At 44.3% G+C, this 24,588-nt stretch overlaps 1 protein-coding gene across 10 annotated transcripts in view; it reads right to left on the minus strand.

Moving 5' to 3' along the window:
• Window positions 1-24,588, minus strand: part of LOC135517303 (receptor-type tyrosine-protein phosphatase mu-like) — a 288,195-nt gene that overhangs the window by 171,240 nt on the left and 92,367 nt on the right. For all 10 annotated transcript variants that reach the window (XM_064941482.1, XM_064941481.1, XM_064941484.1 and 7 more), the window contains exons 3-6: window positions 21,928-22,205; window positions 17,377-17,455; window positions 15,392-15,507; window positions 7,453-7,627 (exon numbers count right to left, since the gene is read on the minus strand). In XM_064941482.1, coding sequence (XP_064797554.1) covers window positions 7,453-7,627; window positions 15,392-15,507; window positions 17,377-17,455; window positions 21,928-22,205 — 648 coding nt within the window. The remainder of the gene's footprint in view (window positions 1-7,452; window positions 7,628-15,391; window positions 15,508-17,376; window positions 17,456-21,927; window positions 22,206-24,588) is intronic.

The following is a 24,588-nucleotide window of genomic DNA, read 5'->3' on the forward strand; positions in this document are numbered from 1 at the left end:
TGTGCAAATACCACCGGTTTACTCTGCAAAAAGAACAGAATAGAGCACAACATTCTCAATTACATCCAACTTGAGTCTGTAGAGAAATAGAAAACATGTTAGCATGATATCGGAAGCTTAAATCTTAAGTAAGAGCAATTAAGTGATTGTAGTGGCGGTGCCTCACACAAAGCCGGGAGTAACGGGCTGAAGCGGAGAGCACGGTGAAACGGAGAGAGATCAAAAGCGAGGTAATGAGTTAAACCAATTAATTTCCTGACCTTCGCCAATAGAACAGCCAACCTGAATCCCATTACTCATCACTCCCACCGGTCCTGCTCCATTTCTCCCGTGACCCATTTCAATAATCTCCCTCTCCTCTCCCCCACCCATCTCTCTTTTCTCTTTGTCTCCCCGAAGAGACCTCTGAGAAGGATTCCTTTTGCCAAAGCCAGTCTATCGTGTTCAATCGTCAACGATAAGACAATGAGACAATTCCTGTCCATTGTGAGAGTGAATGTTTTTTCACCGTTTTTTTTGGTCTGTTGTTCTATGACTAAGGGTCAGGGTTTTTGTCTTTGTCTGGTCTAGGGAGTGACAGGCCCGACTTCCATGGACGTGTGACGCTGTCCTACAGCTATGACTAGTAACTACATGTCAGCATCAGCATGTTCGGTCTAAACACAGCCCAGTTGTTGGCCTTTGAAGTTTGATACGACCCCTCTCCTCTCCCTCTTTTCTTGCGTGATGAGTGTCTCACACGAATGGGACTGTCAATCCTTGTGTCACACACATACACAGCGAGTGACTTGCCCTGTAATTAGTCTTTGCCCTGATGATAGCCTGTCCGACAGGCCAGTCAGGTGTCCTGGTGACTGTATGACGAAGTCTGAAAACTCCGGTGCATTTATTAGCCCTAACGTAACTAAATAGATAAGACTTGGATATCAGTCTGAGTGACTCATGTCCCTGTGAGGATTTTATCTTAGAAAAGTCCAGTTGAGTTCTCCAGGTTCTTTCCAATAACGCAGTTTTTTTTATATAGAAGGTGCATATGAGGACATTCCCTAAATATAGTATATTCAATTACAGATGTAGGATCTTAATTTGACCTATATTGTCACAGCAAAATAATCCTGCAGCAACAGGATTTGAACAATGAGTCCATAATGTTGCTTGATAGCTGGCTAAAGGTAGGCTACATGAAAAGTGCAATACTGTTAATTTAACCGTGTGTGAGTGTGGGTTTTCAGTGAATTTATGTAAATCGCAAAGCTCATCTGCATTTCCTGTGGTGCAGGACCATTCTCAGCAAAAAATTAGTGATCAAATTAAGATCCTACATCTGTATTTAACAGTCATCTTATTCCCATACAATATTGAGCCATCAAGACTTGTAAAAAAACAGGACCTCAGAGTATTTCGTCGCCGCTGGAGGTGTTTGTAGTTCACACAGACACACGATGTCTCGGGCCGCTGATATCGATTGGAACCAGGGAGAACCCCAATTACCAGTGAAGTAATGGCTCATCTGTCTTCCTGGCTGGGGCAGGTGCAAGCCTGGCCTCATAACGTCTCACCTTTCTATGAGATGGAAAGGACAGAATATCTGTCTCTGTCTGCCCAGGGGCCGTATGTCTCACAGTAGCAGCGCTGATCTAGGACCATTTGTGACTTTTAGATTACAATGAATGAGATGGACAGGTAGGACCTGATCCTAGATCAGCACTCACTTTGTGAATTACAGCTCTAGACCGCTGTCTGTAATATGTCCACTGGGGGGTGAAGCCTGACTCAATTGTGATTTACACTCATCAGGATATTGTACATCCTGGAGTTCATGAAAGTCTCACACACACACACACACACACACCCACCCACCCACCCATGGGTTGCTCGTCTTTTCAGTTCGCTGCAGATAGCGACTGGAACGAGCTGCAACAAATACTCAAACTGAACAGTTTTATCTCAATCTCTTCAAAGACTCAATCACGGACACTCTTACTGACAGTTGTGGCTGCTTCGCATGATGTATTGTTGTCTCTACCTTCTTGCCCTTTGTGCTGTTGTCTATGCCAAATAATGTTTGTCCCATGTTGTGTTGCTACCATGTCGTTATCATGTTGTGTTGTCATGTGTTGCTGCCTACCTTTTGCCTTTTTGGTAGGCCGTCACTGTAAATAAGAATTTGTTCTTAACTGGCTTGCCTAGTTAAATAAATAAATACAAATGTTAAAATCACACACACACACACACACACACACACACACACACACACACACACACACACACACACACACACACACACACACACACACACACACACACACACACACACACACACACACACACACACACACACACACACACACACACACACACACACACACGTCATGGCTGCCCACCTGTTGACCTTCCCTGCATATCACACCTCTTCCTCTGTCCCGTTCACACCATTCTATACACATCAGACCTGGGTTTACACTGAGTGTTAATGTCAGCTGGGTTTGCACGTTTAGTACTATTCTATTGGTCACATTGCACCTGACAAGCTTATACTCAATTCTATTAATTCCATTTCTATGATAGAGATAGTCTTTCTTTAGCAAAGGTAGAGCCAGCCGTCGTGCTCATTGTCGAGCCAGCCGTCGTGCTCATAGTCGAGCCAGCCGTCGTGCTCATAGTCGAGCCAGCCGTCGTGCTCATAGTCGAGCCAGCCGTCGTGCTCATAGTCGAGCCAGCCGTCGTGCTCATAGTCGAGCCAGCCGTCGTGCTCATAGTCGAGCCAGCCGTCGTGCTCATAGTCGTGCCAGCCGTCCTGCTCATAGTCGAGCCAGCCGTCCTGCTCATAGTCGAGCCAGCCGTCGTGATCATGGTCGAGCCAGCCGTCCTGATCATGGTCGAGCCAGCCGTCCTGATCATAGTCGAGCCAGCCGTCCTGATCCCTGGGTTACTGACTGATCTATTCTCAGACAGGAAACAGGTGTAGACACTCACACACCCAATTAGTAAACGTTTGTCTCCAGAAGCAGCGAGAGAGAGACAAAGGAAAAAGTGAGAGAGCGAAAGAGAGAATGAGAGACAGCGAGAAATAGAGGGCGAGAGAGAGAGCGATGCTGCCTCAGATTTACTTTGAGATGGTGACAGTTCAATCTGGCTGTGGGGCAGATTTAGACAGCATGGCTTGTAAGGTGTTCTAGCGGGTGCTCGGGTGGCGAGACGAGTCAACATCTCCGGTCAGTCGATACCACATGTCATTTTGTTTGGGTTGGGGGGGTGAAAGAAAAAGAAATAAGGCATCAGCTCCTTCAGCATCGGGAGGGCCCGGCAATCGATCCGCCACGGCCACTGACGCGTAGCAGAATGGGAAAACAAAAGGTTGGAGCCACATCGCACTGATGGGTACCTTGTAATACCCTGTGATGTGTCAGGCCTCACTCCCTGTCCACTCTGTGTGGTTATTGACCATCAGTAATAACTAAACAGCATCAAAGTGCTGGAGCTGGAGTGGGTGACATTACAGGCGTCAACAATCTGTATGATAAAGAGTGCTTGTTTTCTTTCAAACACCGAGCACTTGATAAGAGTCTGCCGAAAGTGCCAGAGGGGCATGGTTTGCATTTTTGGGACTATCCTGCTGGTTCCAGGAAAATGTAATCAATTCCACTTGGAGTATAAACAAAACAAAAAGGATGAGTCCAAAGAGCCCTCCTTCATATGTACAGTTGAACTACAAGTCCCACTTTTACAACAACCCAGAGATCATAGAAGAGTGCCATTGTTCAAAGAGTCAGCTTGCAGCAGCCAGCGACCATGTGGCTCGGAGACTATAAGCTAAATGCTGCTGTGCCTCGAGCTAGCACCTGCTGCCAGCCACACACACACACACACACACACACACCCCCAGTGGCCACAAGGCCCTACCCTATATATATATATATATATATATAGATGTATAGAGTGTTACTGGCAGCTCGGTCGCCGTGCAACCTAACCCCTTAGCCCGCATGGTTCCCCAGATGACTTTGAACTGGTCCCTGTCCAATGGGATGTGTATGCTCATGTCAACTCCCCTTCTGGGTCCCATTATGGTGAAGTGATTATGGTTCAATATTTGGAGAGGGGTTAGAAACAGGGTCAGAGAGATGTTGGATGTTCTGTGAGTTGTTGTTGCTAGTGTGCCAGTGCTAGCCATCCACAATTCAGAGGGAGTGAATGAGTAGGGAGGAGGACAGGGTAAACTAAGCCTGTTGCTAGTCTAGGTAAGGACTTGAAGACACTATTACTGTGTGACTCACATGCAGTAGTTATAAAATAACCCCAGGCAGTGATGGTGCAAATGGATGGTGCAATTTGGAGGTCAGGTCTGTTCAGAAAGACAACTTTTGTTAATTCTAGGGGTGCAGTGAATGCCTAAGCTACTGATCCATACCGAAGCCTAATATATTGACATATATTGATTGACCTTCATGTCTTAAAGTAATGATGGACTATCGTTTCGCTTTGCTTATTTGAGCTGTTCTTACCATAATATGGACTTGGTATTTTACCAAATAGTGCTATCTTCTGTATACCACCCCTACCTTGTCACAACACAAATGATTGGCTCAAATGCATTACGGAAAGAAATTCCACAAATTAACAAGTCACACCTGTTAATTGAAATGCATGCTGGTTGAGAGAATGCCAAGAGTGTGCAAAGCTGTTATCAAGGCAACGGGTGGCTACTTTGAGGAACCTCAAATCAAATATATTTAGATTTGTTTAACACTTTTTTGGTTACTACATGATTCCATGTGTTATTTCATAGTTTGTCTTCATTATTATTCTACAATGTAGAAAATAGTAAAAATAAAGAAAAACACTTGAATGAGTAGGTGTGTCCAAAGTTTTGACTGGTGCTGTATGTAAATACAGTTTAAATTCCCCTGCATATATGTACATATATTATGCATGAGTTTCCTGTATGTGATTAGGGTATGGTTAAGGAACTGTTCTGAGCTGGATGCTAAGCCAATCCCTCCCTTGGGATCTGGCCACACTCTGCCCAAGCGGTCCACCCGAAGAGGCTGCAGTCAACACCATGAACTACAACCAAAGTCTCAACCCCATGAACTACAACCAAAGTCTCAACCCCATGAACTACAACCACAGTCTCAACCCCATGAACTACAACCAAAGTCTGAGACAAATGTGACATTCACTGCAAACTAAACTAAAATAATCAATGTATCAACATCCAAAACCAAAGGTGCAGATCTAAACCAGTATCTAAAGGGTTTACATATACCTGTGCAGTAGGTATGATACCAGGTGGATCATATAGCCTGTCAGATCATATACTGGCCTCTAACTGACAGTAGGTATGATACCAGGTGGATCATATAGCCTGTCAGATCATATACTGGCTAACTGGCAGTAGGTATGATACCAGGTGGATAATATAGCCTGTCGGATCATATACTGGCTAACTGGCAGTAGGTATGATACCAGGTGGATAATATAGCCTGTCAGATCATATACTGGCTAACTGGCAGTAGGCATGATACCAGGTGGATCATATAGCCTGTCAGATCATATACTGGCTAACTGGCAGTAGGTATGATAATAGGTGGATAATATAGCCTGTCAGATCATATACTGGCGTCTAACTGGCAGTAGGTATGATACCAGGTGGATCATATAGCCTGTTAGATCATATACTGGCCTCTAACTGACAGTAGGTATGATACTAGGTGGATCATATAGCCTGTCAGATCATATACTGGCTAACTGGCAGTAGGTATAATACCAGGTGGATAATATAGCCTGTCAGATCATATACTGGCTAACTGGCAGTAGGTATGATACCAGGTGGATAATATAGCCTGTCAGATCATATACTGGCTAACTGGCAGTAGGTATGATACCAGGTGGATAATATAGCCTGTCAGATCATATACTGGCTAACTGGCAGTAGGTATGATACCAGGTGGATAATATAGCCTGTCAGATCATATACTGGCTAACTGGCAGTAGGTATGATACCAGGTGGATAATATAGCCTGTCAGATCATATATTGGCTAACTGGCAGTAGGTATGATACCAGGTGGATCATATAGCCTGTCAGATCATATACTAGCTAACTGGCAGTAGGTATGATACCAGGTGGATCATATAGCCTGTCAGATCATATACTGGCTAACTGGCAGTAGGTATGATACCAGGTAGATCATATAGCCTGTTTGATCATATACTAGCTCATTCATCCCCCTTCTCTCCCCTGTAACTACTCCTCAGGTCATTGCTGTAAATAAGAATGTGTTCTCAGTCAACTTACCTGGTAAAATAAAATGAATACAATGGCCTCTAACTGGCAGTAGTGGTAGAGTAATGGTTCCCCCTGGGACCTGGAAGGCCCCAGTACAATGTTAATGATTTACAACCCCAGCCCTCCACAGTCCCAAGGTCAGCTTTGTTAACCCGCAGGCTCAGTCCTGTAAGCCCAGAGCAGGGTTGAAGACTGTTCCTGGGTCCTCGGCTAGATCAGGGCCCGTATTCAAGAAGCGTCTCAGAGTAGGAGGGCTGATCTAAGATCAGGCCCTCCTCTCCATATAATCTTATTCATTATGATCTAAAAAACTGATCCGAGATCAGCACTCTTAGCCTGAGACTGCGTGAATACGGGCCCATGGCGGTAAGGTCACTAACTCCAACTCTGAGATAGAGCAGAGCTGGGTAGCGCTCCCCTGACACAGCCTCCACAAGTCTTCGCTAGACAAAACACCAGTAATTGGATGAAAAAAAACGGGTGGGGAAAGAGGACCCTGGAGCGAGTCGGCAATGGCAAATGCATAAAAATGTACAATTTCACTGATCTAATATTTCATTTAGGAGAGGGGGACAAACTGCTGGGTTGAAAAATGTCGACGACTCAATTTAAACTAATAAAGGGAATAAGAGGGAATTGGTTGTAGCTGTTCTAATACATCCCAATTAGGTAAGAAGGATGGGCGTCTTTGGTAATGGCGTTTAAATGATGATGCATAATTTGACATGGTGAAGGAGGCAGCCATCATGCATCGTTCCTCCACACAACCTAGTGGAGGGAGATTTACTATGACACACTCCAACACGCCAGGCCTCATCTGCATTGACAGGTCTGATATATAACCATTTTACAGTAGTACACGTATATGCACACATACACAGACAAGTACACACACACACACAGCTGTGAGCTATACACTTCTCCTCTGAGACCGTCAGGGAGACTGCAGCCGGAGTCTGCTGCCGTGGCAACGTGCTGATGGACAAACACAGAGGCTATTTGAGAGTGATTGACAGGTCTCCATCTAGCCAGTCAGGATTAGAGGAAATCATCACAGAGAGAGAGAAATTTCATATAACTCTTTGGCTATCATCTTAAATTGAGGTGAATTTTGAAGAAACATAACCAGTCTTTTGCAAGGTACAAACAGAACGTGACTTACGTTTGACCGTCAGGTCGGCGTAACTGGACACGCCCACGCCCTTGTCTGAGTGGACGATGCAGCGGTAGCGGCCCGAGTCTCCCTTGGTGGTGTTCTCCACGTCGAACGTGGCGATGTAGCGGCGGGAGTTCACCGGCCTGGTCTCTCTCATCGGGGCCTGTCTCCCTCCGATACCCTGGTAGGAAAATATACAGCAAACAAACCGGTACATCACTAGTGTTGTGACACCCCCACATCTAAACTGGTTCCCCTCTGTGACAAATATTGTGTCTCTCTGCAATGCCCTGGTTGGGAAATATACAGTGACACACGTGTAAATACACATTAGGAATGATGTGGCAAAAACATCACCCATCCAAAATGGTTCCCCTCATTTGACGGATGACAAAATGTATCTTCTGCAGAGACTCTTGTCAAACTTTGTTTAGGAACTCAACACTGCCAGCACGGTGTTGACTAGAGTGCAATAGATTGTACTGTAGATTGTAGTGATTTCAAATCTCCACACACGGCATACTGTAAACACTAGTGCTGAGGCCGTGTGAAGAGTGCCTGCGGGCTACGGGGTCTAACACCACCGCTGCCATTCTCCCTGTGCTAACCAGCAGGTTTCCATACAGCTGGTGTGTTTATGTATGGGAGAGGTGTACGAAGCTGCCTGGCAGGCAACACTAGTCTAGTCCTACTGGGTAAAGGGGAACGCATCGTTGCAGACGGTCAGAGAGGTCAAACTGAACTGTTAACGGTCAAACAATTCAGATGGGAGAGGAACACCGACAAAACAGTGCACTGGGCCTTCATGTGAAGAGGAGATATCCTCCTATTGTTTTCATGTGATGCATGAAACTGGAAGGGGGGGGGTCAAACACAGCTAAGGGCAATGCCACAAGTGGTGTGTGTGTGTGTGTGTGTGTGTGTGTGTGTGTGTGTGTGTGTGTGTGTGTGTGTGTGTGTGTGTGTGTGTGTGTGTGTGTGTGTGTGTGTGTGTGTGTGTGTGTGTTCATGTTCGTCTCCTGGTCTGTTTGGAGAGAGAGGGACAGAGGATCCTGTCAGCGAGAGCTGATCTGTTTGTTCTTCTCTCTGCACACACACAGCCCTGGCTCCCCCACAGCTGTCACCACACACACACGGACAGCACCCACACACACACGCCAGATTGGGGCCATTTGTTTTCAGGAATATTTCTTCATTAATGTCACCCGGGGGATTTCACTTAATGCTAGTGTTTCATCTCCTCCTTTAACGAGGATTAAAAGGCGTTCGGTAAGAGGAGCGACTAACTCACACACCGTCAACCTCTGTACAACACACTGATATGCAGATGACAGGGATGTGTTTGACAAGGAGTCTGGTAATGGTAGTTCCATGTAGCCTTCATGTGACTGCAACATGGTGACACTTAGGATCTAAAAGGACCACAACTGGACTGTTTAACACTAGAACCTCCAAGACGGTCATTCTGACCGTTTTCATCTCAATTTAAACCTTGAACCAACCTGTGCCTGACTTTTCCTAAATAATGTAAGTGTATTTAACAGTACTTTGAGATAATTATTACAAGACAAATACGTTCTGAGCATTTCATCCTCAAAGTTCCATGACAGTCAAAATGACCATATGCATATTTAACAGGAGACTAGCCGGGCCTCAACGATTACCAATAACCACCAGTCTTAATAAATCATTTTAAGCCTGGCCTCATTAGACACCCCTTCGTGCCTAAGTCATTTGGTTGTGTTTATGATTTTAAGATTAGAATAGAAAATGTAAATATTTGAACAAAACATTTATTTGTTTATTTTACTGTAGGCTTATAGCCCTGTGTAAAAACTAAAAACCACTAAAACACAGCATTTCAAGAGTAAAATACATTTTATTTGTGGAGTGCCTTTGTTACAAACTATGAAACAAAAACCATGTGTGTTCGAATGCAGTAAAAGCTTATTTTTATAAAGGCAAAACAAATCAAAATGATCCAAACCAACAAGACGTGCCGGTCAATGAATATCAGTAGCCTAAACATCATTATAAACTGGGTGGTTCAAGCCCTGAATTCTGAATGGCTGAAAGCCATGGTATATCAGACCGTATACCAGGGGTATGACAAAACATTTAATTTTCCAGTTTTCCAGTATTTACGTTGGTAACCACCAATAAGGATTGTGGTATATGGCCAATATACCACGGCTAAGGGCTGTGTCCAGGCAGCGTTGCGTCGTGCCTAAGAACAGCCCTTAGCTGTGGTATATTGGCCATATACCACACCTCCTCAGGCCTTATTGCTTAAGTATAAGTGCCAAGCTTGCTTGTGAATACTGAAAATCAGCTCAAAATACAATGGCATTATGATGAATATAAGTGTCGATATGACACCGGTCAAAAATAGTCTATTGTCAGTTATTGGAAACATTTGTGGCCTCGCTCGTGCTTACAATATGGTGTGCGACTTCAAGCAGCGGTTGGATCCAATTTAGCAGTTATAGCTTGTCCTAACAGTCACCAAAAATATTTGACACCTTCACTTGCTTTCAATGCCATGCACAAATAAGTCGCTTGTAGCTGAAACTGGAGTTGTAGGTTTTGTTGCAAGTGCATCTGCCCCCCTGGCAGTTTCTCCTTGCCGGGAGCTGTGCACAATTTGGCTCGAGTGGAACCTTTGCTGCGGCCTTGGCACTCATGTTTCTCACGTAGCCAGTGTGCCAGACTCATGATGAAGTCTGTCCTGCTCATGGTGTTGTTCATACACGACTTGAACAACATGTGTATGTTGATAGCAGCAAAGTCAAGCATGTTGTAGAACACAGCAACAGGCCAGCGGAGAGTTCTTCCTTTCACAGAGTACAGCCGTGCCGTCCACACCGACCAATGGAATAGAACAGGTTAAGACTATAATTCCCATAGGAAAAACAAACGTGTGATACAGAACAGCATTGCATAAGTTGATCTACGGCGATGCATAGTATGTAATGTTGACAGACCTTTGTCCGGTTGTAGTGCGCAATAGTTGCCGGTTCTCTCTTTGTTGTGTCCCCGTTGATGCAGCATGGTGACATTTCTCCCCTTGCCAATGTAAGGTTCCACAAGCCTCATCACTACATTATCCGAGCATCGCTCACCTGCTGCCCGATACGGATCCTTTCCCAGATATGGAAAGTCGATCAGCATGAACCAGAATAATAATCAGCGATGTCATGATCCATTTTTCCGCTGTCATCTGAGTCGCTTTCACTCCGATCTTGTAGCAATGCAGCATGTGCATCCATTCGTCTTGCTCTTGCCATTGTAAATTATGCACGCTCACACTACTCCAAGTAGGCCTAGAGTAGACTAATAAGACTGCTTGGATTCAGTGGACTGATATAGGCATTCACCGTTTTGAGATTATAATTAGAATAGATGAATACAATCGAAAGGTCCATCCTGTTCTTCATTCACAATTGGTGATTACATATACTGAACAAAAATATAAAAACGCAACTTGGAACAATTTCATCAAGTTTGCGGACGACACCTCTCCCTTGACGTCAACAAAACAAAGGAGCTGATCGTGGACTTCAGAAAACAGCAGAGGGAGCACGCCCCTATCCACATTACCGGGACCGCAGCGGAGACGGTGGAAAGCTTAAAGTTCCTCGGTGTACACATCAGACGATCTGAAATGGTCCACCGATACAGACAGTGTGGTGAAGGCGGCGCAACAGCGCCTCTTCAACCTCAGGATGCTGAAGAAATTTGGCTTGGCCCCAAGACCCTCAGAAGCTTTTACAGGTGCACAATTGAGAGCATCCTGTCGGGGTGTATCACCGCCTGGTACGGCAACTGCACCGCCCGCAACCACAGGGCACTCCAGAGGGTGGTGCGGTCTGCCCAACGCATGCCTGCCCTCCCGGACACCTACAGCACCAGATGTCACAGGAAGGCCAAAAACATCAAAGACATCAACCACCCGAGCCACGGCCTGTTCATCCCACTATCATCCAGAAGGCGATGTCAGTACAGGTGCATCAAAGCTGGGACTGAGAGACTGAAAAACTGTTTTTATCTCAAGGCCTTCAGACTGTTAAATAGCCATCACTAGCCGGCTACCACCCGGTTACTCAACCTTGCACCTTAGAGGCTGCTGCCCTATATACATAGACATGGAATCATTGGCCACTAGTAATGGAAGACTAGTCACTTTAATAATGTTTACATACTGCTTTACTCATTTCATATGTATATACTGTATTCTATTGCACTTTTCAGAGTGTCCTTTTACTGTCCCCTGCACAAAGTATACACGTGTAATGAAAATGCTGTTTAATCAGCTTCTTGACTTGCCACACCCGTCAGGTGGATGGATTATCTTGACAAAGGCTAAAATGCTCACTAACATGGATGTAAAATGTGTGCACAACATTTCTGGGATATTTTATTTCAGCTCATGAAACATGGGACCACTTTACATGTTGCATTCATATTTGAGTTCAGTGTAATTATGCATTGTTCACTTCCCCTCGTTCATCAACTCACCCATTCTCCCCATCATGCTATACTTCATTTATTTCATCTGTTATACGTGTGAAATTAATGTTGATATAGTTTAGGTTCAGTTTCGAGGCAATTATCAGGGTGACTATCAACTGGGAATGGCACCTAACTAATCGGGAGAAGGAGCGGAGCAGGCCCTACTGTCGGGACAAGGGGTAATGGGGAAAACCATTTAAAAAACAGCTCTTTCCATGACAGACTGACCAGGTGAATCCAGGTGAAAGCTATTGATGTCACTGTAGATGAAGAGGAGGAGACAGGAGACAATGATTAAGCCTTGAGACATTTTTATTTTATTTAACTAGGCAAGTCAGTTAAGAACAATGACGGCCTAACCCGGCCAAACCCGGACGACGCTGTGCCAATTGTGCGCCACCCTATGGGACTCCCAATCACAGGCGGATGTGATACAGCCTGGGTTGCATCTCAATATCAGGAAGGTGTTCCTAATGTTTGGTAGAATCAGTGTATAGACTTTAGGAAAAGTCAAGGACATGGAGACATTTCTTTAAAATTGCAGCGTTTTTTATCAATATGCCTTCTAGTGTTAATTTACACAATCACAAAGAAATCAATTCATATTTTGTTTAGGAAGATCATAAAATACATGATTAAATACAATTTATTTCAAAAGAACAGAATAGCCTGTTTTGAGTTTTATTTATCTGTGCTTAGTAGCCAAGGCTATCTGCAGTCACATCACAGGCCCTGCCCTACCACAGTCAACACACTTATTTTACAGTAAGAATATAACAGAAGAAAATAAAGGATATTTTCCCCAAATGGCTATTGCTGATTGTCGCCAGTAGGAAAGTGCACAGAGCCACGGTTATTCTAGGAAAAAGTTTTAAACAATAATTCATTAGAAACCTTGGAATCTGCTCTTTCTGGTAGGGTATAGCACATTGACGTCACCAGCTTTCGCCTAAAATGATTTTACTTTTGGTAACGTTAGCTCAATTGGCTAGCTATTTGTTATAAAAACAAAGTTGGATAGCGGAGTTAACATTTTTTTTCCAATTTAAAAGAAGATGTACATACAGAATTTCTTCTTGAGAAAGAGGGCGAGAGATGCAGCTCAGCAAACACAGAGACAGTTGTTGTATTTGCAGGAATAAGTTAATGGATTTTGTGTGTGGGTTTACACCACAATTATTTAGCATCTAACTACATAGATGGGTTGGCTGACGTGCGCACTTCCAAGGGGCAGAAGTCAGCCTGTTGTGATTCTGGATGGCCAGATTGCCAGCAAGAATGACACTGCCATGGGGAATTGGAAGTGGCTTGTTTCAGCATGTGTTGTTTTTAGGTGTTTTGACTGATTTAATGTCAATGCAAACAGTGCTAATATTTGCTTGCTAGCTAGCTAGCTAACCAACAAATAACGATGTATTTGAAAAAAATGCATTGTTGTGCAAATCTATTTATTTTCAATACACATTGGAGACGAAATATAGCGTACATGTTGTCAACAATCTAAGTCAACCGCATCTGTTTTGCCCCATGGTTGCACGCATGTTGATTTTGTTGCTAAAGCGACAGAGAGAACGCAGGTATTGGGGTTAGTGAAGGGTAAGACAGTTGAACGTTAAATCAGGTTTAAGATTGAGTGAACTGCTAATATCATTAAGGAACAGAAATTCACCCAGATTTGACATTTAGCTCAATTCAGGTAAACATTATTTGCCTGTTGTTCATTGTGTGCGCGCGCGTGTATATTGCTTTTGTGTGCCTTTGTCTGTTCAGAATATTTCATATTGCTACGGTACTGATATTATAGCGTCTCTGTAATAATATAGGAGATCCAGGAATGCAGAAATTCAGACAGTAAGGGAGAGATGGGAGCAAGAGAGGAGCAGACAGGACAGTGAGAGAACACAGGAGAACAGAGAGAGGGGAGGCCCACACAACAAAAACATGGCATATTCCTGTTAAACATGACCTCTTTAAAAAAGGAAAGATTCCACTTCTGACATGTCCTGTGTGTATAAACTGTTAGACCCTAATATGTTCCTATCACTGAAGGCAATCAAATCATACAGGCGGCGCTGACCATCCCAGTTAGCAGCTGTGAGAGATCTCGTGCATTCTCGTCCACTCGTGCATTAAGATGTCTACACACCTGGCTTAGGAGCCCAATGACCCAAGATAGAATGCATCATGACAATTGACAAAGATATACATACTAACACTCCAGGGAAAGAGAAGTCGGACAGGTTTGCACCTACAGTTTTATTTTGTTTAATTTCTAATCGTTAGGATGGACTAACATCCTAGTTCTGTGTAATATAACTCGCAAACACTGTGAATATTTAGTTAGAGAAAGGATTGTATGCTGGTCTGTACATGTGTGTAACATTGTGAAGTGTTGTTACTACAGGGGTGTTGGAGCGGGTGTATTTGTTTTGGTGTAATTCATTAGGTAGACAGATGGTCCTGTAGCTAATTGACCTTGGAATCTGTGATTTATTACCACAAATATTATGAAATCATGATTTTCAAGCGTGTTTGATGTCAGTGTTAGTGCATATTTTCTGCAACAGTTGTCCCCCCACTCTAGAGTTCTAATACAAGCCGACTACTGTGAGTTTACGCAGTTCCAACATAATCCAAAAGGATGGTAGCCTAAAATCCCAATCCTGCTATATTGCACCTAACTACAACATTATTCCATGTAAAACATTCATTTGTGGTTTAGGCTGCCACCATTAGGATTATTTTGGATCTGCACAGTACGTGCAGTATAACTAGCTCACATTAGTTAGCAGATTTTTTTAATATATTGCCAAACAATATTGGACATAGTTTATGAAAACATTGCAACAAAATTATACAAATACTTTTCAACAATTTGTCTTAATGGAAAATTACAATACAGTTGCACAGTAATTTGTACTTGCCTGGAGCTCTGTAGGATATGGAAAAAGTGCCATTTGGTAAGCTCCATTCCTTTGTCAATGCACCCTGTGCTGGTCTTCAGTCTCTTCATGCTCTATTACATAATATTGTCACCCATCATACCATTGGCAATTTAATCTAGTCTTTAGGCCACATCTATTATTATCATTATGTGTGTGAAATTAGTTTCAATATAGTTTAGGTGTAGTTTGTATGGGCCTGCTGGGCAGGCAACTGTTGTCTAATAGTCAGAAAATAATAAAATTTAAAATTAACACTCTATGCACTTCTGGACCAATCAATACATTCTCTGATTGATTAAGATTTGCATTTGAAATCCTGAGGTTTCTTATGACCTATTTTAACATAATAAATCCATTCATTTAGCAATGTATTACTTATTATGGACTATGTACACAATTGAAATATCAACTGTCAGAATGGCCGTCATGGCCATTCTAGTAGTTATGGAATTCCAGCGTTCCGAGTGTTAAGGTCAAAATGGACTCACCTGTAACCAGAGGTTATGGCTGTCTTGCGGTCGACCGTTAACGGTGCATTGGAACGTGGCAGTCTGCCTGGCGTTGACCTCCACACCTTTGATATGGAGAAAGTGGGGGGTGCTCACTAAAAGAGAGGAAGAGAGAGAGAGAGATGTATACAATAACCAAAACCATATTAAGCATGCTAAATACAGTACTTGCATGTATTGTAGTCTCATCCACTTTCAGTTGAATTTCCTTTGAGTCTAACGGTTTCATTCTTATTGAGATTAATGGGAAATTGTGGTGGTTGTGTTTCTCCCGAATTCCCCATTTCTCAATTTTTCTAGTAAACTGAGCACGTATTACGGAATCTGCCACAACTCATACTAATACAGCCAATTATCTTTCAATCCTACCAAAAACAAATCACATTTATTCTCCATTGGCGTTGGCCTAACCTTGGTCTGATCTCTTGAGCCACTCGGGGGAGAAATCTGACGAGATTCAATCACAAAATGGATCCTTACACTTTTTCTTTTTACCTTCTTCCCAGGAGGAGTGTCGGGGACAGCGTTTTCAATTAGGATATTACAGAGGTGAAAGGTCAGGAGGCAAGCTGTGGTGAAAATATTTTAGCCGGGGAAAGTATAAACCTTTCGACTCTCTAGAGTTCAAGGATATTGGAAGAAAGTTTTCACCAACGCAGCAATAACAGTGATAAAGCAAAAAGGTGAGGAGGGGAGGAAAAGGGTTTAGGGTTCAGGTTGCAAATCAAAACAGAGCCATAAACTATTTTTTTCTGGCCCCTGTTCAGTGTTCAGAGCTCCCTGCATTTTGACCACTATCAAAAACAGACTTCTATGTAAACTTGTTGATATGGTGTGTGCATAGGGTGGGTTGTCTCCTTACTCCTTAATAGTTTGCCGGTTGAACTAACAACAAATCTGACTTGGCTGGGGAATCTGGGTCAATCTAAATACATAATGGTAGGTGGGATCACTACCTCACTAACGCACGGATGAAAGTCCATGCTAATGAAATTATGGAAATTCGTTTTTAATTAGTTCCCCCTTGTCTCTGTGTTCGAGGCACGTGGGCCGTGGTGGGCGACGACCTTGATTCTGATATCTGAGACGAGGTACACTAGAGTGCGCGCCGTGTAACTCTGCGGTAGGCAATTAAAACAACTCTTGTGAAGTAACGCGGTGGCCCTGATATCTCCCAGCTCAGCACTCCCCCAGTCTTTGGAGTTGAGGGCTAATGGTATTGCCTTGCTTCACCTGGAAAAGAAATGTGGACCGAGGCCAAACTTTGAAGAGCCCAAGTCCCCCTCTTTGTTGACACTTAATCTGTCGAGAGCCGTTGGAAAGTCACACACACACACACACACACACACGAGTCTAGGCTAGTGACGTTGTTAGTAAAACGACTAAACAGAAGTGAAATGTGACGAAGAAAAATGTGAGTGGTTCATGCGTGTTTATACCTTTAGTCAACATAATGTGTGTGCTGTACTACGCACTTGCCATCATCACACATTCTTTGTGGAGTGGTGTTCCTCCATGCCTGGCTACATGGCGAAGCAGATTTGTCCGTTCTATCCAAGGCAATTAGCCTAGCTTCCTTATGGAATTTCACAAATCTGGGGGAGGATTGTGGAACCGGAGTCTTTCCTGGAGAGGAGGGCAAGGACACAAGAAGCTCGCCGCCATCTAGTCCTTTTGCCTTTGATTCAAAGGACATATTTAATATGAAGGCTTGTGTAGTATATTCTAGCTTCGTTCGTGTCACAGGACTGTAAATATGTTGCCCAGGAATATACTGTATATTGAGTTCGCTATGTAGCACAGACATGGGTCGGTAGGTGACAGCAATAACATGTGAGAAGAGGGAGATGGGGGGGGGGCCTGAAGAGTGACAACCCAGTGGTAGTGGGTGACTTATGAGACACGCAAGGGATGGGTGCTACATCGCACATTCACTGTGTGTGTGTGGGGGGGGGGGGACTTACTGCACTGATGGCCTTGCAGTGTGACATCCTTGATGGCTAGTAGACCTCTTTGTCCTGTGCTCACCGTCTCAAAGACAATCTGCAGAGGGGAGGAAAGGAGAGAAAGAGAGGTGGGTAAAGAGGTTGGCAGTTGGCACAAACATAAACAGAATGTGTCCCAATGCTCTGTGTCTGCGCCCCTCTATTTCTATGGGAACAAACTGTTCACACCACTCTTGTTGGTGGAGAGTAAATTTAACAGGTTTAAAGCGTATTTCCTCCAATTCTACACATTTTGTCATGGGATTGCAGAGAAAATGTTGCTGTTTTAAAGCACATTTTCTTGCAATTCTACACATGTCGAATGTGTAATCATGTGATATTTTAGTGACTCAAACATTACAACAAAATCTATGGTCTTAAAAACCTAGCTAAAATGTTATAAATAGCTCTAAGGTATGCAATAACTGACATGACAAGAGGAAAACTACCCAATTTTGAAATTGTATGTGCACTTGTCTTGAACACTCACTGATTTAAAACCAGCAAAATGGCGTAAGCATCGGTTGGAGGGAGTTTTCACCATTGCTAATAAATCCATGTCAGGGAATGTGCAAGCGCACTTCAGGAGAAGAGTAGAGAATGGGAACGCAGGCATAGACAATGCTCCTGTGCTCCCATTCCTTGTACGTCTAGTTAGAGGAGGGAGAAGCTGGCAGCTGCTACAGTTTAAGGGGCCCGGGCCCACGCGTTCAGGCTTCAAACATGGGGCAGGGAGGCGGACGGGGGAAAAGGATTGGGTTACTGTTACATGGACGCTTTCCATTTCAAACAATGGGGCCTGGGTCTATGATGACTGGGTTCATTTATATCCCTGAATCATCATGGCTTCCAGAGAGCATGCTTTAGTTAAGAGGCATGTGATATGGGTTGGATTCCCAGCCCACTTCATCAGTGCTGTTACATTCCGTGAGTGGAATTTAGCCGAGAAAACTGTTTTAGGGTACACACCTCGTAAAGATCGACCTAATCATTTAAATGTTTAAAACATTTATGTTTTCTTGTACAGTCTCATCCTCCATTTCCCAAGGGGAGGAGGGAGGGGAATGGTAGAGAGTCTGTCTGGACTCTGGAGTCATGGTTTCTATGACAGGGTGTCTGTATCATGTATTCTTTTTTAACGGCTGCACCTGCGAGGGACGCTCTGTTGCATTACCACAGTGACGAATAGAGCAGCCCAAATCATGTTCTCACAGTTCTGACCTCGCGGTCCACTTCAGAGGGGTGGCCCCACGGAGACCACATTCCATGGCCCTTATCGCTCAGGAAACAACTGGTTAAAGACGCAAGGACTGCCTTCCTGTTCATGCAGAGGTTCTGGCAACACGCCCAACCCACTTGATTTACATCAGAGCTTTTCTATAGGCCAGAAAACGGGCCAATGGGACCTCGCTTTCTGGAGATCCTCCCTCATTCCCAGTTCCCAGTTATTTCATTCCATAAAGTTGTTCCCTATACACTAGTCCCCTTGTCCTTGTTCACTCACCTTCATAGATTTGGGACAACTGGGCAGCTGTAAACAATGCTGAGCCACCATATTGTTTTAAACTATCCAGTACCAAAAATTCTGATCAGTCATGGGAGCAAGGGATGAAGGGAAGGGAACAACGTTCTGGTATGAAACACACGCCCTCTGTAATGGTTGTGAGTGAACCCTGAATATCTCACTTGACTCGGTAACTGATGACAGAAACGGTCCGTTGGCGGTCGAGGGCAAGAGGAAAGATACGATCAAGGACGAAAAGAGCAGCGTTCAAAGTTTCTGAACAACAAAAACAAACACTTAAGATAATAGAACTATGTGGGGCCCAGATATCATGTTTGTAGACGCAAAAATAGCAAACCTAAACAAATGTCCGGGGAGACTACAATACCCAAGGACACAAATCAACGTTGAGGAGATTACTTCCTACAAGAAAACACTGCTACAATTCTAGCCACGATTCTGTTCAAACTCCTTCAATACAGCAGATCCTATGAATGGAAGGCTTTATCCCAAATTGCACCCTTTTCCCTATATAGGACCGTGTTCAAAAGTAGTGCACTATATAGGGAATAGGGTGCCACTTGGGACACAACCTTAGGCCTCATAGATGTGCGCATGCGTACCTCATACCAAGCTGACATATGGAGCCCAGAATTATTTGCATGTATTTTTTTATTTAAACTTTATGTAATTAGGCAAGTCAGTTGAGAACAAATTATTATTTACAATGACGGCCTAGGTACAGTGGGTTAACTGCCTTGTTCAGGGGCAGAACAACAGATTTTTACCTTGTCAGCTTAGAGATTTGATCATGCAACCATTCGGTTACTAGTCTAACGCTCTAACCACTAGGCTACCTGCCACCCCAATTATAAATGGATCTACCGTCTATTCTCGTGGCTCCCCTCATCATGCCTACTACATCAGCTGCTGTAGGATGTATTGTTGTGGGACCATACCTACTACAATGGAACCTATTTAAATATGGCCTTTATTTGTTACAAGGGAATGCCAACCGCACCAGTCCCAATGCCCAATGAACAAATAGAGAATGAGTCATTAGCCATGAAATAACATTGTTGAGCTGAGGCCAAACGAGATGCCGTAAATAAAACCATTCAGATGGGTTTTAATAGATGTGTCCCTTTCCTTCCCTCTCTCTTGCTTTTGAGCGACGGCAGAAGCCTTGGCCGCTAATTACGCCTTTAACGAGGGCCTAATTTGCAAAAAGGAAATAAAAACGCGAACGCCAGCGTGCATAATGTCACGACGTGCCGCCTGGGGTGATTAAAACCAAGGTTGTTAATGTTTGTCGCCGTGGTGATGCTAAGCAACCTGCTCGACCCCGGCGGACCCCCCCAACCCCCCCTCCTCCATGTGTTTTTAGGTTTATCTTCTTTAGCTGCACCTGGTGAATGAGCTCAATTAGCCATGATAACGTTCATGTGGCTTGTGGGGGCTAGAGAAGTAGGTTTGCTTTTAATGCATAAGCGAATGTGCGTAGTGCTCCTCCGACGTGTGTGTGTGTATTGCTTTACTTCATGGCGTCCTTAGTGCCACTTCAGGTTCACCACATCTTTTACAGAAAGTCTTGTCAGTAAGTTGTTGAAACTTCCTAAGAACAAAAGGCTGACCTCTCATGCATACATAATAGCAGACGGGGAAGAAATGACCCTTCCTCCCTCTCACACTGTTCATTAAATACTGATGCGATGTCACCCCAATGTTCCTTTACAGATCACCTGGTAATTGTGATTGTGTCTAAAAATGGAATTGGAATAACAGAGCAGGTGGAGATGAACAACGCAAAATGTCAGGATCAAGATCAAAGTGTGCCGGGCTGGGGAAGACAATAACCGTATCTGAAATGCACGGCGCGATTAATTAAAACTTTCTCAAAATGCGGCCCAACCATTGCAATGTAATTAGACCTGTGCTGATAGACTTGCATTGAAAACTGAGGGGAGCGAAAACCATACGCTGTAATTACAAAATAAGAGACAAAGTAATTTCTGAATACCAGGTGGTTTTCATTTTGACAAACACTTAAAGATACTGTGCAATTACAGAAACACCATAATTACTTGCTACATTGCTAATTGGGTATAGAGCTTTGAAGATGCCGCCTTTCCATTGTTAATCTGAAAGAGTAATAGGAAGTCACAGAGAGACGCTCCTTCTGCACGGTGCCTCTGTCAAACAACAGATGGCGGTGATTTCTCTTGGGAAACGTGGAGATGTATTCATCACTCTTTACTGTCGGTCTCGCTAGGGAAAACCTCACAGGCACGTGTGTGAAAAAAACATGTCTAACAGCCAACACTGTATGTTAGTGGGAGGAGGAGGGCTCGATGGCGTGACCCACCAACCTTCCACACACACACACACCATCAGCCTTCAATCTGAGGGTCATCCGTGGAGCAGATGACATACTGACGGGCTTACATGCTGGGTCACTCAGTACACACTGACCCTGTGAGCGAGTGTGTGTGTGTTTGACCTCATGTGAGAGTAAACCAAACATTTGGCGTGAGCGGTAATTGCCTCGGCTGGAAATTCACAGCGCTGCTGCCTAACGGCACGATGCTATACACAAAATGAGTTTAATTTTCAAAGAGGAGAAATATTGGGGAGGTGATGATAGAAAGTGTTTTGACCTCCAGAGACCTTGGAGAATGTGTTTACTGTACTGCCATGGACCCGCACTGAGAAAACATGGACTCTGTCAGAGTTCAATATTATTCCCTGCTAATGGGCAGTGTTTAAATATGGCTCTGGGGCTGGGAAAATGTCCCGATCTGATGGGTTCTTATCTCCACCAATATTACCACTTCATCGGTCGACGTACAACCCACAGAGGATAATAACACAATGTCTACCGTTTCCTAACTGCCCACAGTACAACAGGACTTTGACAAAACCTTACATTTGATGAACAGTAGGACCCTCACTGACAACCCTACCCCTTGTTCTATGTGCCACTTTTATAGACACAGCCCATCACCATCTTCTTTATCCAATCTCACCTGGTAGAAGTTGGGCCAGAAGGTGCTGACAGCCAGTTCCACCTGGCGCCAGGTGGGGTAGGCGGGCCCTGAGGCGTTCCACACAGGGATGCCCAGCGGACTGTTGTTCTCCTTGACATAGACGTTAAGTTGGCCCGGGTTGGCACCCTCGCGCTGTCCCGCTACGTAGTACTGGAAAATGAGGCAGTGGGTGTCGTTCTCCTTGAGCTGGGGCATGAGCAACTGGGCCTTCTGGCCCGAGAAACGTCCGCTGGTGTTGACCATCATGAAGGCAGAGTCTGGAGGGGGGGTAGCGAGAGAAGAGCAGGGTTAGTCATGAGATGGCCACAGCGTGACCTCTACTGAAATTACTACACAGAATATCTACAAATGGCATGAATAAACTTGACTAGAATTCACATTTATTTAAAGCGGGAATCAGCAGTTGAAACAACAATGCTTTCTCCCATGCCCTTGTTTCGGTAAAAAGCTTAAGGATGGGGCTGGAGAAATGTAACCACTCAAAATTCAAGGACCGACTATCCATAATATCAAATTGATAGTTTTAACCATGTTTTGAGGCGATAGTGTTTTGTTTACATTTACTTTCTTTACAAACTCGCTATTCAAATGGCCACTCCTGGCTAACGTCTCTGTCCCGAAGCAAGAACCAATTAGCCTGGAGCTAGCCTTGCTAGGCCCACCTGCTAGGCACATCTCCCAGCTAGCCAAAGAGGTCCATCACCCACTCCATGGGCTACAATACCTATTTTGCCAACTGGTCTGGGCCCCCACCGATCCATCACGACTGGACCACCGACGTGATTCGCCCGATGGGGTTTTCTCAACTGGCTCCGCCGTCACGTCGTCACGTCGCCCCCTGAATGCCCATCCGCTAGCCTGCTATCCGCCAAATTCTTTGGCAACTGTACCTATTTTGCCATTTGGCCTGGTTTACCACACGGAACCCTGCTGATCCGTCTGCCAACGTAATAGCACGAGGGGGCACAACAGACTTTCTTCCGTCGCAACATCCCTCCAAAGCCCTTCTGCTAGCTTGCTATCCCTGGGCCCTTTAGCTGCCTGAAGCCACTCACTGGACTCCTATGATCACTCAGCTATGCAAGCCTCTCGCTAACGTCAATATGCCTTGTCCATTGGCGTTTTGGTTAGTAATTATTGCCTTATTTCACTGTAGAGCCTCTAGCCCTGCTCAATACTCCTTATTTAACACTTTAGTTCCACCTACCAAACATGCAGCGACATCACCTGGTTTAAATGATATTTCTAGAGACAATATCTCTTTCATAGTCACTCTATGCACAGGTTTACCTCCACTGTATTCAGATCCTACCATACCATTGTCTGTACATTATGCCATGAATCCATTCTACCGTGCCCAGAAACCTGCTCCTTTTACTCTCTGTTCCGAACGCACTAGACGACCAGTTATTTTAGCCTTAAGCCATACTCTTATCCTACTCCTCCTCCGTTCCTCTGGTGATGTAGAGGTTAATCCAGGCCCTGCAGCCCCCAGCATCACTCCCATTGCCCAGGCACTCTCATTTGTTGACTTCTGTAACCATAAGAGCCTTGGTTTCATGCATGTTAATATTAGAAGCCTCCTCCTCTGCCAACCTGGATGTCCTAGCCGTGTCTGAATCCTGGCTCAGGAAGACCACCAAAAACCCTGAAATTTCCATCCCTAACTATAACATTTTCTGACAAGATAGAACTGCCAAAGAGGGTGGTGTTGCAATCTACTGCACATATAGCCTGCAGAGCTACAGTGGGGCAAAAAAGTATTTAGTCAGCCACCAATTGTGCAAGTTCTCCTACTTAAAAAGATGAGAGAGGCCTGTAATTTTCATCATAGGTACACTTCAACTATGACAGACAAAATGAGAAGAAAAATCCAGAATATCACATTGTAGGATTTTTAATGAATTTATTTGCAAATTATGGTTGAAAATAAGTATTTGGTCAATAACAAAAGATTCTCAATACTTTGTTATATACCCTTTGTTGGCAAGGACAGTGGTCAAACGTTTTCTGTAAGTCTTCACACACTGTTTCTGGAATTTTGGCCCATTCCTCCATGCAGATCTCCTCCAGAGCAGTGATGTTTAGGGGCTGTTGCTGGGCAACATGAACTTTCAACTCCCTCTAAAGATTTTCTATGGGGTTGAGATCTGGAGACTGGCTAAGTCACTCCAGGACCTTGAAATGCTTCTTACGAAGCCACTCCTTCATTGCCCGGGCGGTGTGTTTGGGATCATTGTCATGCTGAAAGACCCAGCCACGTTTCATCTTCAATGCCCTTGCTGATGGAAGGAGGTTTTCACTCAAAATCTCACGATACATGGCCCCATTCATTCTTTCCTTTACACGGATCAGTCGTCCTGGTCCCTTTGCAGAAAAACAGCCCCAAAGCATGATGTTTCCACCCCCATGCTTCACAGTAGGTATGGTGTTCTTTGGATGCAACTCAGCATTCTTTGTCCTCCAAACACGACGAGTTGAGTTTTTACCAAAAAGGTCTATTTTGGTTTCATCTGACCTTATGACATTCTCCCAATCTTCTTCTGGATCATCCAAATGCTCTCTAGCAAACTTCAGACGGACCTGGACATGTACTGGCTTAAGCAGGGGGACACGTCTGGCACTACAGGATTTGAGTCC

Source organism: Oncorhynchus masou, chromosome 28 (genome assembly GCF_036934945.1).
Source record: "Oncorhynchus masou masou isolate Uvic2021 chromosome 28, UVic_Omas_1.1, whole genome shotgun sequence".
NCBI lineage: Eukaryota > Metazoa > Chordata > Actinopteri > Salmoniformes > Salmonidae > Oncorhynchus > Oncorhynchus masou.